We start from the raw sequence: 16,068 nt of genomic DNA, 5'->3' as shown, positions 1-16,068 counted from the left end.
TCATTTAGTAGTTGTAAGATACATATTTTTACAGATGGAAAGGAGATGATTGTAATGTCGGAGGAAATATGGTAAACAAGAAATTGTAGTTGGTCTTCACCTTGAAAGCTAACTGTGTGTACAAATCATGAAGAGGCTGGGGAGAGCGCTGCAGAATGTAAGCGAGGAAGGTGGGTGGCTGAATCACTCGGACTCATAGTTTACGCGCCTTCTCGGGGAATTGAAGAGGAGCATGACTGTATCTCCACGTCATTCTTCACTGGACTGCAGTTGACGGAATTTGACTTCCCTTTGCAACGTTTGCTCTGCTGCTTTATGACTCTTTACTACAATAATGCAGGTAAGCTTTTCTAATCCAAATAGTATGTAAAAGTTACGTTTTTATAAATATGTTTCTGCTTTAATATTTGTCACCAAGCAGGGATAATTGTGTTTATTTCCCACAGCGATGTAAAGAAAATAGTACCTGCCACTTAGGCAGGCTACATACCCATTCATGTGTTTGTTATTTTGGTAATACAAACGCATTGAATGACAAAACTGTGTGTTTTGGAGTACCGGGTTTTTCGGAATATAAGTCGCACCGGAGTATAAATCGCACCTGCCGAAAATGCATAATAAAGAAGGAAAAAAATATACACAAGTCGCATTTTTGGCGTAAATTTATTTGATAAAACCCAACACCAAGAATAAGGCAATTTAAAATAATAAAAGAATAGTGAACAACAGACTGAATAAGTGTATGTTATATGACACATAAATAACCAACTGAGAAGGTGCCTGGTATGTTAACGTAACATATTATGGTAAGAGTCATTCAAATAACTATAACATATAGAACATGCTATACGTTTACCAAACAATCTGTCACTCCTGATTGCTAAATTCCGATGAAAACTTATAGGTCTAGTCTCTTACGTGAATGAGCTAAATAATATTATTTGATATTTTATGGTAATGTGTTAATAAGTTCACACATAAGTCGCTCCTGAGTATAAGTCGCACCACTGGCCAAACTATGAAAAAAAACTGTGACTTACTGTATAGTCCAAAAAATACGGTATTTGTATTTAATCTAAACTAGGGCTGTCAAAAATAATGAGCTAACTCATGTGATTATTCACTAAAAAAACGTTGCATTATTCTTGCAAATGCGCAGATTAATCACACAATTTATTTTGACCTCACATGCTCCTTTACCGTCACCGAGGATGGTTACCTGAAAGGTGGCAAGGGTTTGGTATATGGTCAGTGATCAGGACAATGCACACTTCTGTCACATCGTGGTTGCATAGTGATGCGTAGATCGTTCTCCCAAGATGCAGGTAAGACAATGATTTATTGTCCATAAATCAGTCAGGACACAAACAAAACAAGCGTGCCGATAGCACGGCAAGCTAAGGAAATAGCTAACCGGAAAGAGTAGCATAGAAAACAAATGGCAACGCTTAGCTCAGGAATCAAGAAGTAACGATGTAACTGCTGCATTTGAGCAAATAAGACAGCCAGACTGAGTGTGGCATAGGGCTGGGCGATATATCGGGGGTTTGTCTCTGTGCGATATAAAAAATGACTATATCGTGATATTCGAGTATACGTTCTCACGCAGTTACTTTTAGCTGCGGGCATTACACTACAGGTTCTTCCCACTCATTCTTGTGTCTCCTTCTCACAGACAGCAAGAGCACAAACTTACACACGTCACATACGTATATGCACTCACAAAGCAGGTAGCAGACTGGGTAACGTTAGCTGTGGTGCTAGCGGAGCCGTGCAAGTGGTAATACCAGAGAAAGAAGGTGCGGATAAAGGAAAAATGAATTCCCACGAAAAACAGCAGGTAGTCCATCGTCTGGCGGTGGTTCGGCTTCAAGCGGGAAGATGTCGAATAGACAACCGTATTTTGTTGCTAAAGTGTTGCTACCAAAGGTAGCGTTACTGCTAATATGTAGCATCATTTGAAAAGTCACCTGCTAAAAACTTTAATAAGTACAGTTTTGGTCAATTGACTTAGTTGCGATTTCCTTCTCTGCATGAAAGTTTAAAATGAGCATATATTAATGAAGTATGACGAAGAATGTTTTACTATAGACACATAGAATCATCTTACTGCTGTGATTATATGCATCAAGTGTTAATTCAAGGCTAAGGCAAAAATATCGATATATATCGTGTATCGTGATATGGCCGAAAAATATCGAGATATTAAAAAAAGGCCATATCGCCCAGCCCTAGAGTGGCAAAAAACAGGAATAAGTAGCTCTCTGATTTTTTGCCTGGGGGCAGTTGACTTTCCAGAACACTAATTAGAGGCAGGCGAAACTAATCAGCACCCGTGGTAACCAAAAACAAACAAACCCAAGGGTGCTGAAAACAGAACAGAGGGAGTCAAAAATTTAACAAAACATGATCCGGGCAACCGATCATGACAACTTCAGTGCAAAAATGAGTGAGGAGACTGTAACTGCGTGTGTTTTCTGGCAAACTAGATTAAAGTGAATTTAGTTAAAACTGTTACCAAGTTTAGAGCAAATAAATGACGTGCATTCAAGAAAAACATAAAAAAAATGCTCCTGCATGAAATTATGACAATAAAATTGAATTTGTGTCGAACTTGTGGGATCTTCCTTTAAGTTTATTTATATTATGCAATGAGTAATAACCTGTGGTTGATAATGATGATTCCACATTTAAAAGTGTGATTAAATGTAAACATTTGACAGCACCAATCCAAACACAACAACAGTAACGTAGAAGCTCTTTGTGTTGAATTGCACAATATCGGACCCTCAGGACAAACACAGGACAGAGGGTCAAATCTCATTAAGATGAGTGCACTCTCGAGCTGAACAAACAAAAAAATGATCTGTTTTGTCAAGCTGAGCCAAATTACACAAACTCTAAAACCGGCTGTGAGCTATAAGAATTTGAAGTGGAATTCAGGGTCAGATGCAAAACAAGAGGAATATGAGGGATTTGCGGGATATTAGTTTACTGCAATGAAATATTTGTCGCTACATCTGTAAGTGCAAGATAAGCTCCACTATGCAAAGCGAAAGCCATTTATCAACAACATCAAAAAACGCCGCCGGCTTCTCTGGGCCCGAGATCATCTAAGATGGACTGATGCAAAGTGGAAAAGTGTTCTGTGGTCTGACGAGTCCACATTTCAAATTGTTTTTGGAAATATTCCACATCGTGTCATTCAGACAATAGGGGAAGCGAACCATCCAGACTGTTATCGACACAAAGTTCAAAAGCCAGCATCTGTGATGGTATGGGGGTGCATTAGTGCCCAAGGCATGGGTAACTTACACATCTGTGAAGGCACCATTAATGCTAAAAGGTACATACAGATTTTGGAACAACACATGCTGCCATCTGAGTGCCGTCTTTTTCATGGACGCCCCTGCTTATTTCAGCAAGACAATGCCAAGCCACATTCAGCACGTGTTACAACAGCGTGGCTTTGTAAAAAAAAGAGTGTGGGTACTTTCTTGGCCCGCCTGCAGTCCAGACCTGTCTCCTATCGAAAATGTGTGCCGCATTTTGAAGGGTAAAATACGACAGCGGAAACCCCGGACTGTTGAACGACTGAAGCTCTACATTAAACAAGAATGGTAAAGAATTCCACTTTCAAAGCTTCAACAATTAGTTTCCTCAGTTCCCAAACGTCTATTAAGTGTTGTTATGTCAGGTCTTTGACTTGGATTTGTTTTGCTTCTTTGATGCGGAGGGAATTTGGGACGAGCCAGGCGTGAATTGAGGTACATAATAATTTATTTACACACTATAATACAAAAACAGGTCAAACAGGGCGCGCTCAGTGGCGGATAATAATGTAGACTAAACTCCAAACAAAACAGCACAATGGCATGACTATGTACAAATAAACAAAAGTTACTATCAATGGTACAAAACAAATAAAAAACTTGCACGGAGGAACAAATACAAACAAGATCTTACGTGGCGTGGTCAAAACAATAATCACCGTGGCAAGGAAAGGTAGGTGTGTGGTCTTGAGGGTTCGATACAAAGTCCGGTAGGTAAAGCATGTAGCAAGTACACAAGCAAAGTTCCCAGGACGAGGACGGAAACAGAATGGTTTAAATCAGGGGTAGGGAACCTATGGCTCTAGAGCCAGATGCGGCTCTTTTGATGACTGCATCTGGCTCTCAGATAGATCTTAGCTGACATTGCTTAACACGATAAATAATTAATAATTCCGCTGGTAATCACAGTGTTTAAAATAATGTTAAAGTTACAAAACATTCTCAAGCATTTTAATCCTACCATCCGTTTTCTATCGCACCTGTCCAAGATGTCGCATTAATGGTAAGAAGTATTGTATTTCTTAATGGTTAACTTTAGAATAACAATGTTGTTAAAAACAATTAGAGACTTATTACACTCTCAAAATGTTGGTCTTAAAAATGCACGCATTTAGTTGTATTCAGTGTTAAAAACTGTTATATGGCTCTCACGGAAATACATTTTGAAATATTTGGCTTCCATGGCTCTCTCAGCCAAAAAGGTTCCCGACCCCTGGTTTAAATAATGACTGTGATGATGATTACTAACAGGTGTGAGGCTGAGGACAGGGGCGTGGCTTGAAGACCAGGTGGAAACAAATCAGTGACTATGGAAACAAACAAAACCAGGAAGTGCAAAACGGGAAACAAGAGTCCAAAAACAAAACATAAACATGATCAAACATGAAACTGATTTACGGGGATGACATGTTAAAAGAAAAGGTGATGTAACACAGTGGTGAACATGCGCTTTCCCAATTACTTTGGCACGTGTTGCAGCCATGAAATTCTAAGTTAATTATTATTTGCAAAAAATAAAAAATAAAGTTTATGAGTTTGAACATCAAATATCTTGTCTTTGTAGTACATTCATTTGAATATGGGTTGAAAAGGATTTGCAAATCATTGTATTCCGTTTATATTTACATCCAACACAATTTCCCAACTCCTTAGGAAATGGTGTTTATAGCAGTTTTTGGTTTTTTTCCATGGTGCACATTTTTCTTTTCTCTGTCTGCATCATTGGGTTCTTTTCAATTGTGTTATGCAGAATTGTAAAAAAAATATGTATACATTCAACATTTTGGTCTTCTGCCCTTTACATCCCCGGAAAATAAGTTATACTCTAATAATATTCATGTCTGATATATTTCAATAACAACAGGATTTTCTCTCATTATAGCAACCTGTTTCCTGAGTCACCCCACCACAGCAGGGTGAAGCAATCCATGGTGGGACATGACGACGCTGCCTCTCAACACCTCAGCAACTTGTGCAGAACTTGAGTCAGGACAGACGTCAACCCCTCCCTGCACGCTTTGTTGCGGTGGCCTGGTCAACCGCACCTTGGCTGTAGGGTTCATGGTCAGCCTGGCTTTTGCTATCGTGGTTGGCAACATGGTCACTCTTACAGTCTTCCTGCAGACAAGGCAGTCCAGGACACCTCAGGGATATCTAAAAGGTGGCTGTTGTAGGAACCCTACCAAATGTTCATGTTTAATATTTGTGTAGTACATTATATGGTGTTATTTTAGCAAATTGTCAAGTAATTTCAAATTTAAAAATTACAATGTCATTAACAGTGTTTAAGATGTTGTACAATGATACTGTATCTGCAGTCGTGGTCAAAGGTTTACATCCACTTGTGAAGGACATAATGTCATGGCTGTCTTGAGTTTCCAATAATTTCTACAAGTCTTATTTTTTGGTGATAGAGTGATCAGAGCACATATTTGTTTGTCACAAAAAACATTCATGAAACATATTGCTGGTATTGTAGCCAAACAGCTCAATTCTTGTTTCATCTGACATCAGATGGACAAAGTTCTGTGGTCAGATGAAACAAAAATGGAGATGTTTGGCCACAATACCCAGCAATGTGTTTGGAAGAGAAAAGAAAGGACCTTTAATCCCGGGAACACCATTCCTACCGTCAAGCATGGTGGTGGTTGTATTATGCGCTGGACCTGTTTTGCTGCCAATGGAACTAGTGCTTTACAGAGCATAAATGGGACAATGAAAAAGGAGGATTACCTCCAAATTCTTTAGGACAACCTAAAATCATCAGCCCGGAGGTTGGGTCCTTGGCGCAGTTGTGTGTTCCAACAGGACAATGGCCCCAAACGCACGTCAAAAGTGGTAAAGGAATGGCTAAATCAGGCTAGAAGTAAGGTTTTAGAATGCCTTTCCCAAAGTCCGGACTTAAACTTGTGGACAATGCTGAAGAAACGAGTCCATGTCAGAAAACCAACAAATTGAGCTGAACTGCACCAATTTCGTCAAGAGGAGGGGTCAAAAACTCGACCAGAAGCTTGTGGATGGCTACCAAAAGCACCTTATTGCAGTGAAACTTGCCAAGGGACATATAACCATATATTAACACAGGGATCTCAATAAAGACCATAAAGTCTCGCGGGCCAATTGCGGCCCGAGAGACTTTATTTTTATGTGAATGCCGCTTTACACCGTCATACTTCTATACCCTCAATTTTTCCGGTAGACTCCCAATTTTCAGTGCCCCTCCAAGGGCAACCATTCTCCCGAATTTCCCCCTAAAAACAATATTAGGGGGCACAGTGGAGGCACTGACTTGAACGTCCTCTATGACCTGTACAAACAGCGTGCAAGCCAGCCAGAAATTTTATTAAGCTTCTGCAAACACAGTAAGCGACAGCAAGACATACAGTACTTGATCAACAGCCACACAGGTCACACTGAGGGTGGCCATATAAACAACTTTAACATTGTTACAAATATGCGCCACACTGTGAACCCACACCAAACAAGAATGACAAACACATTGTGAGAGAACATCCGGCGGCAGGGTTGGGGGAGGGTGTATATTGTAGTCCGGAAGAGTTAGGGCTGCATGGGATTCTGGGTATTTTTTCTGTTGTGTTTATGTTGTGTTACGGTGCGATGTTTTCCCAAAATATATTTGTCAATCTTGTTTGTTGTGGGTTCACAGTGTGGCGCATGTTTGTAACAGTGATAAAGTTGTTTATACGACTACACTAAATGTGACCTGTATGGCTATTGGTCAAGTATATCTTGCAGTCACTTCCGTGGTTCCGTAGAAGTCCCGTACATTATGTGACTGGGTCGGCACACTGTTTGCATGGTGGAAAAGCCGACGAGATGATAGGTCGTAGAGGACCCTAAAGACAGTGCATTCATGCACAACTTTAATATTGTTTTCCGGGTGAAAACCGGGAGAATGATTGCCCAGGGAGATTGTCGGGAGTGGCACTGAGATTTGGGTGTTTCCCGGAAAGATCACGAGAGTTGGCAAGTATGTTGCTAGGGCGGGAAAGCCATTCAAAGAGGGTGAAATAATTAAATAGTGCGTTTCAGATTTTTTGAAGAAATCTTTTCTAGCGGCCCAGCCTCGTCAAGTTTCTGCATCCAGTGGCCCCCAGGTAAATTGAGTTTGACACCCCTGTATTAACATATTAATATAAACTTGTGAGACAGCAGATTTGGTCGAACCATAAAAAATTCATAAAAGAACCAAACTTCATGAATGTTTTTTTGTGACAAACTAGTATGTACTCCAATCACGCTATCACAAAAAAATAAGAGTTGTACAAAATGATTGGAAATTCAAGACAGCCATGACATTATGTTCTTTACAAGTGTATGTAAACTTTTGACCACAACTCTATGTGGTGTTTATGTTCAGAAGTTAGACCCTCATCCCCGGCATGAAGGTGGTATTCATTTTGGGCCCTTAAAGATAAAGATTTGCTTACATTAAATGATTCAATAATTGGAAATAAGAATTTAATCCACAAATTTAAATATATTCTGAATTTTCTCTCATTTATATAGAGTCAAAATTATACAGGCTCAAATATGAACACAGCGGTACCTTGGGATGTGAGCTTAATTGGTTTTGTGATGCAGCTCGTACCTCGAAAAACAGCCTCACTCATGGAAATGAATGGATATCCATTTAATTGGTACAAGCTCCCCCTCACCCTCAAAAACAGCACAATTTTAACATGTAAAATGCTTTTAAAAAAATAAAACTTTTGGATAAAGAAATATTGTATCAAAACAATACAAGGAATTGTATTACAAACAACCACAGTAGTTTTATGAAGTATTGTGATAATGTACAGCATTTACTTTGAAGAGTGAACTTATTGAGATGCAGGTTTTAGGTTATTAAGAACACATAAACATATGTATTTTACTGCAAAATGACAAAATTAATAATAAAGTAATGGCCTGTGGAACCCCCCTTATTTCTATCACAAATACATATATGTATATGTATACCTAAATATAGACGGTGTGGCGCTGTTGGAAGAGTGGCTGTGCCAGCAACCTGAGGGTTCCTGGTTTGATCCCCACCTGCTACCAACTTTGTCACATCCGTTGTGTCCTTGAGCAAGACACTTCACCCTTGCTCCTGATGGGTCCTCGTTTGGGCCATGCATGGCATCTCCCGCCATCAGTGTGTGAAAGTGTGTGTGAATGGGTGAATGTGGAAATAGTGTCAAAGGGCTTTGAGTACCTTAAGGTAGAAAAGCATAGTATAGCCCATTTACCATTTACCTCCGTCAAAAGATGCCAAACGCTTTAATCGTCACTGTGCCCAAAAACTACAGCAAAACATGTTTACTATCAATTTCCCCAAGACAGGACCAGAGGGCTGACGTGCACCTCTGTGCATAGGAACCCCGAACTGGGAGGCCCCTGGGTTCAGCCCAGGCAAGCCCCTGCATTAAGGTAGACCTGGTCACGTGGGGATGTAGTTTACGTTCTCTGAGCCGCAAGAGGGTGAGACATAATCCCTAAAACACTATGGAAAATTAGCATCCTCTAGGCCAGGCCTGGGCCATTATTTTGACTCGAGGCCACATTTAGAGAAAAAAATGTGTCTGGGGGCTGGTATGTCTATTTTTATGAACACTAATACAAAACCTCACAATAATGTCTGATTGAATGCTAAAAACGTTTTGACAGACCGCCTTAAAAAACATAATGGAATTTTACATTTTTCTATGAAGGATAAAACACTAAATAGTGACAATATATGAACGTCATACCTGCTTTCGATCGACACATTTTACAATCAAGTGAAACGCAACAAAAATGCAACAAACAGGGAAATATGAACCCGAAAGGGTACAAAATAAAACCACCTACAATCTGACATATATCTGAGACATCACTAAGCTTTAGAACTTTGTTGTGAAAATCTCCTTCTGCGTCTGTGGAAACGCTTCCCGCCCACACTGCTTGGTACCTCGTCTGAGCTGCTGTGACTTACATTACCATAGTAACTAATTAGATGACCATAGTAACTAATTAGATGACCATAGTAACTAATTAGATGACCGTAGTTACTAATTAGATGACCATAGTAACTAATTAGATGACCATAGTTACTAATTAGATTACTGTAGTAACTAATTAGATTACCATAGTAACTGGTATATCATCCAAAAGCGCAGACTCCAACCATTGAAATACTTTGTATAGTTGAAGACTTACGGTCATAATACATTTTACTACAGTCTCAAAACAATACAAAGATGAAGGTAATTCATTAATTAAAATGAATTAAACAAAGGTAATTATGAACAATTTTAATGGTTTAATAAGCTTAAACCCTTTTGTATTTAAATTAGCATCAAAAAATGTTGCCGCTGTGTTGGGGGCCCTGTAAAAATTCTTTTCATGGGGCCCAAAATCCCTAGCGGCGCCCCTGATTATTCTATTATTCAATGTGTCAGCTTCTGTTTTTGCCGGACGTCGTAGCACAGCGCGTCAATTGAGCAAGGCACATCAATTGAGCACAGAGCAGAGCTGATCGTGCGGGACAGGAAGTAGTGTACAAAATACAAAATAAAACACTGGGTTAATTTTCAAAATAAAACTAACTGTGTTTACGCCGGATCACATTTCTCTCAAAGTAGATGTTTAGATATAAAGTTGTATTGCGTTTCAGTTGTTTAGTCCGAGCATTAAGTGAGAAAGACCATAAGTTACAACTTGATAGTGTTTTCATCAAGTTAAGGGAAGAAGGACAGATTTTCACATTGAAGTTATTTCCATTTGGGTATTTATTTATTTTATTTTTTTTCAAAGTTCAAGTTGCACTGTTCAATGTCCAATATTAAAGTGCTTATCTTTAACAATAAATAGCCTAATAATAAACCAGTTTTGTGTTGCTTTTCATGTCTTCCAAGCCTGTGATAATGTGAATTAACTAATTATGACAATAATTTGTTGACACAAAAGAAATAGCAATCACTTTTACCTACAAAGGACACACAGCTAAGTAGTTAGCTTCCTATTAGCAAATTTAATATTACATCAATTTCCATATTGTGTAAAGGACCCAAAAAAAATGTCCTGCCCTTTTCTGACTTTGAGCCCCTTCCCCTCTATAATCATGTGCACGTCCCTGCTGCACATCATAATGGCAGCTACACTTTCCATCTTAAAGATCTAAAACAATTATTCGGGAATGTCCCTCCATTTGAGAACCACTGTTCAAAGGTAGACTTGTGCTCTTTCATCATAAGGGCATCTAATAACACAATATGTGGACATTCTCCCTTTCTTTGACAGTGTCTCTGGCTGTAGCTGACATGATGGTGGGTGTCTTTGTGGTTCCGTTCTCCATCTACACCGAGGTGTCCCTAATGGTAGCCAACTCGCCTCCCAGTTGGTACAAGCGTGGCTCCACTTCCTTGGGGGAATGGCTACGCTCTTGGCAGCCCTGCATGCTGATTGGCCCCATGTTTGCCCTGTGCACGTTTGTCTCCATTACCACCATCTTCCTCATGACCGTGGAAAGAAGCGTGGCCATCCTGTGGCCTCTCCGCAAGGACACCTTAGTGACACGGAGACGGACTCTGCTTCTGGTCGTGCTCTCCTGGACTTCTAGCGTTTTGCTTGCGCTGGCGCCCCTCATCTTGAGCAGCAGCTTCACTCTGGAGTACGACGAGTGCAGTCGCATGTGCATCTACACCCCCTTGAACCCCCAGTTATCTGCCAATAGCCATGTGTTGCTCTTATTCCCAGCATTTGACTTCACACTTCTTAGTGGCACCTTAGCCGTTAACATTGTGTCCTTCACAAGCATTCGACGTTACACCAAAAGGCGTGAACTTCTCTCCGAGACCAGTCCAAATGGTGGAGGCTGCTGCAAAAGACCCACCCTGTCAGATATCAAAGTTGCAAAGACAATCTGCATCTTGACGTTGACCTTCACGGCGTCCTTCACTCCTATTGCAGTGTTTGTACTCGGGAATGTGGTCGGATACACCTGGTGTAACTTTTCCTTTATTGCTTTCTGGATCTTGGCGTGTAACAGTTGCTGTAATGTAATCATCTATAGTGTGAGAGACCAGCGCTTTAGGAAGGGCGTGACCCTCCTCTTCCAGCGAGAGCACTCGCCTCCTAAAGGGGAGAAGATCTGAGGGACGGAAATGTATCAACTTCAATAATGCTATTGAACATTCAGTGAATAATTGTTGCATGGCCCTCATCAGGGGGTGCTAAAGTCTATTCCAGCCAAAACTGGTCTCTTACAAATCACAGGGCATATATAAGCAAACGACCAATCACACTCACATTCACACCTGTGGACGTTTAATAATAATCATAATAGTAACAATTTATTTTATTTGTAAAAAGCACATTACTTTGAGCAAACAACCTCAAAATGCCACAGTGTGAAAAAATAAATAATAATAATAATAATAAATAAATAAAATATAAAACTAGAAACAGCCCAATAGCCAAAACCAGAATGCATATCTATAAAAAGGCTTTTTTTTTAAAAGATGGGTTTTCAAGCCTTTTCTAAAAGCATCCACAGTCTGTGGTGCCCTCAGGTGGTCAGGGAGATCGTTCCACAGGCTGGGATCAGTGGAGCAGAAAGCCCGGTCTCCCATAGTTCGTAGCTTTGTCTTTGGTGGTTGGAGGAGGTTAGCCTGTTTGAAGCGGAGGTGTCGTGTGGAGGATTTGGGGGTGAGCAGATCTTTGAGGTATAGACAGGGCCATTTCTATGGAGGCACTGGGAGATTTTTAATTCAAATCTGAATGGAACAGGAAGCCAGTGAAGGGGATTTGAGAGTTGGTGTGATGTCATACTTGCCAACCCTCCCGGATTTTCCGGGAGACTCCCGAAATTCAGTGCCTCTCCCGAAAACCTCCCGGGACAAATTTTCTCCCGAAAATCTCCCGAAATTCAGGTAGAGCTGGAGGCCACAAATTTAAAGAAATTAAAATACAAAAATAACATTCAAATTTGTAGTTTGGGGACCCCTAGTGTAAAGCATAAACTGTGAAGCAGAGTCTATGCCTGATATTAGGGAAGTCTGCACTGTGGTTTAGTTTACTGTGTGTGGACTTTGTTAACTGTGTGAAAATCAACATTTTTGTGTGTAAGCAATCAGAAAAAAAACAGTAATGGCAGCAACACATTGCAAAAAAGTTGGCACAGGGGCATTTTTACCACTGTGTTACATCGCCTTTCCTTTTAACAACATTCAGTAAATGCCTGCTTTATTTTGATGAACGGGCATATGTTTCGACCGAAGTGTGTCATTTTGCAAATAATGTAGGAATTAGGAAAATTTAATGTGATGTTTGGAAAAGTGTGTATATCTTTTGAAAAAAGACACAGTTAGTAAAATTGTCTGAAAGCAAGTGGAAAAAACTGTAATGTTACAGGTGTTTAATAAAAAATACCAGCATGTTTAACACCACATGAAAGTGGTTGGTTTTTGGCATCTTAATTGTCCAGGGTTAATTGTCCAGGTGCCGCGAATGTCAATCAAGTGTCCAAAGGGACGTCATATTAAAAGATTGGTGATCGCTAATTTATAGGACTCTTTTTTTAATGCCTGGCTGGTGCTCGACTGACACACCTATCATGATCCACCAGTAGCTCGTGATCAATGAAGGGTGGTCTAAATCAGGGGTGTCCACACATTCTGCAAAAATTGCAAAATTGACAGTATTGCAAAAAATAAAAAAAACATTTAAAAAAAGTGGAATGAGGTGAAATCTACTGAGAAAAAGTGGCAATGTTGACACAAAGCTGCCATGCAGGCATTTTTTTTTCCTTTTGTCTTTATTTTCTTTTTTTTCCATTGCTCAAAAAAAAAGGACAAACAAATCTACGTCATAATGAATTATTATTCAAAAATTATCACTTTAAAATGTTTTTTGTGGAAAAAATATTGCATATGTTGTGTGGTTGCCATATAAAAACATCAAAGTTTTGACAAAAGAGCATAAAACCAACAAAATAATAGTTCAAACTTCAAATCGAACTGTTGGTTGTGGGAGCGATCCTACAAGTGGCGTAGTATGTGTAAGCTATTAATTCAGCTATAACTTGTGACAAACACAATTTATGAGAGGTTGACTGTGTCAGGGGTATTTGTTGATGAACCCCAAGATGCAGAGATGGAGGCAGGCATTGGATCTGAAGACATGATTTAATATAAATAATAGAACAAGAACAAACAAAAAGCAAGCACGTGGGCGGAATAACAAACTAAGGGAGCTAGCACTGGAAGCTAGAAAACAAAAAGGATCTTTAGCATGGAAGCTCGAGGATAACAGACAGAAAAACTGGAAATAGCTACTGGCTAACAAAAACAGCTTACCGCTACGACGACCAGGACAAAATGTAGCAGGACAGGTAGTAGCTGTAACCAAACGACAGGTAGCACGACAAGAGAGATATGTGGCAACGACGATACAAGTCCGAATGACAATACAATGATCCAGCAACTGAGACAAGACAAAGCAGGTACAAATAGGAGCTGGCCGATTTACATCAGGTGTGACCAGATGCCAATCAGCCGCAGCTGAGTGAAAACAGGACACAGGGAGACAAACACGAAGCTGAACCAAAATAAGAGCACTAGACAGGAACTAAGGACAGGAAATACTAAACACACAGAGGAGAAAGTAAAACACAAACAAACTGTCAGTGGCAACTCTCACAGACTGAAGGTTTTGGTGTGTAATATATAATGCATATGTTCCTTTTGACTGTACTTAAATGTAGAATATATGTAGATTATATTTATGTTTCATATATTATATATTGTATATACAGTATATGATATAAATTATATTATTTATTTATTATTATTGTCTATTGTGAGCGAACTGTGATGCTGAATTTCCCCCAGGGATCAATAAAGTACTTTCTATTCTATTCTATTCCAAAAGAAGAAGAAGAAGAAGAGGAAGCCAATAAGAGGGCAGCAGAAAAAAAAACCTCATATATGAGTGTTCACTAGCCAGTAAAAGCACATTTGCATGTAAACAAAACTCAATATGTTTATATTTGTTAGTCAGAATTATTTGAATTGCTTACAATGTCCTGCATAAGACGTCATGAGTAACAATGTTTGTTTTTTTAAACAAATGGGGTCTCTCAGGACAACTCTGATGAAAGTGTTTTTTTTTCTTGGCAAGCTGTCGACCATAAGAGACTCAAATCCAGACACAATGTAGCTGAGAGCAACGAGGCCTTGCAGATGAGCACTGTGCAGCCTCGGCAGTGCTCAATTTCTTTTTAGAAACCCTCTCATCCCCTCTGTAACGGTGGGGATGCTTACAAATATTTTGAAATACTCTTAGCGCTGCTTTCGATACCGTCGATCATGATATTTTATTAAAGCATATCAAAACACGAATTGGTATGTCAGACTTAGCCCTGTCTTGGTTTAACTCTTATCTTACTGACAGGGTGCAGTGCGTCTCCCATAACAATGTGACCTCGGACTATGTTAAGGTAACGTGTGGAGTTCCCCAGGGTTCGGTTCTTGGCCCTGCACTCTTCAGCATCTACATGCTGCCGCTAGGTGACATCATACGCAAATATGTTGAAGCTTTGAAAGTGCAATTCTTTCCCATTCTTGTTTTATGTAGAGCTTCAGTCGTTCAACAGTCCGGGGTCTCCGCTGTCGTATTTTACGCTTCATATTGTTTATCAGTTTGAACATCATCCAAGCAACGCTATCATGGACGCACGCCCCTGCTTATTTCAGCAAGACAAGTGTTACAACAGCTTGGCTTCGTAAAAAAAAGAGTGCGGGTACTTTCCTGGCCCGCCTGCAGTCCAGACCTGTCTCCCATCGAAAATGTGTGGTTAATTATGAAGCGTAAAATACGACAGCGGAGACCCCAGACTCTTGAACGACTGAAGCTCTACAGTACATAAAAAAAAAATGGGAAAGAATTCCACTTTCAAAGCTTCAACATTTAGTTTCCTCAGTTCCCAAATGTTTATTGAGTGTTGTTAAAAGAAAAGGTGATGTAACACAGTGGTCAACATGCCCTTTCCCAACTACTCTGGTATGAGTTGCAGCTAAGTTAATTATTATTTGCAACAACAACAAAAAAAGTTTCTGAATTTGAACATCAAATAAGTTGTCTTTGTAGTGCATTCAACTGAATATGGGTTGAAAAGGATTTGCAAATCATTGTATTCCGTTTATATTTACATCTAAAAATATTTCCCAACTCCTATGGAAACAGGGTTTGTATATGTATGTATGTATGTTTGTACAGTGAATGTGTGTGTGGGTGTATATATTGTGTTTGTATGTATGTATTGTATTTGTGTGTGGATGTGGGAGAGCCAAAGTACGTCTCCAACCCCCCAGAGAGCACAACCCAAAACAGCAGGCAGGCCAGCCAGCAACAGGACCCCCACAACAGAGCCCACCATGCTGCTGGGCAGGCCAGTGGCAGGCTGTAGACAGACACGCCCGAGGGAGGACAAGGCACGGGAGAAGCAGGAGACAATCAGCCCCCAAGTCAGCGAGAAACCACACCCCACACCGCCAGAAAAATAGAATGCCCCACCCAAAGAGACTCCTTGCAGCCAGACGGTAAGACTCCCAACACCCTCCAGGGGGAGCACGGCTAGGCCAGCCACGGGTACTACTCAATTGATATGGAACACTCAGCAATCGCCCAGGCAGAACCTCCCTCTGAGGGAAGAGGAAAGAAAAAGGGTTTAGAGGTCGGGTGCAGTATG

General features: G+C 40.2%; 1 protein-coding gene across 1 annotated transcript; it reads left to right on the top strand.

Annotated features, from left to right (window-relative positions):
* Window positions 1–213: 213 nt before the first annotated feature.
* LOC133542882 (beta-1 adrenergic receptor-like) lies at window positions 214–12,977 on the top strand. Its single transcript, XM_061887115.1, has 3 exons — window positions 214–340; window positions 5,215–5,493; window positions 10,620–12,977. The coding sequence occupies exons 2-3, from the start codon at window positions 5,271–5,273 to the stop codon at window positions 11,471–11,473; spliced, it is 1,077 nt and encodes a 358-aa protein (XP_061743099.1). The 5' UTR covers window positions 214–340; window positions 5,215–5,270; the 3' UTR covers window positions 11,474–12,977.
* Window positions 12,978–16,068: the final 3,091 nt, after the last annotated feature.

The sequence above is a fragment of the Nerophis ophidion genome, linkage group LG25 (genome assembly GCF_033978795.1).
Source record: "Nerophis ophidion isolate RoL-2023_Sa linkage group LG25, RoL_Noph_v1.0, whole genome shotgun sequence".
In the NCBI taxonomy this organism is placed as follows: domain Eukaryota; kingdom Metazoa; phylum Chordata; class Actinopteri; order Syngnathiformes; family Syngnathidae; genus Nerophis; species Nerophis ophidion.
This window is presented reverse-complemented; position numbering and strand designations above follow the sequence as displayed.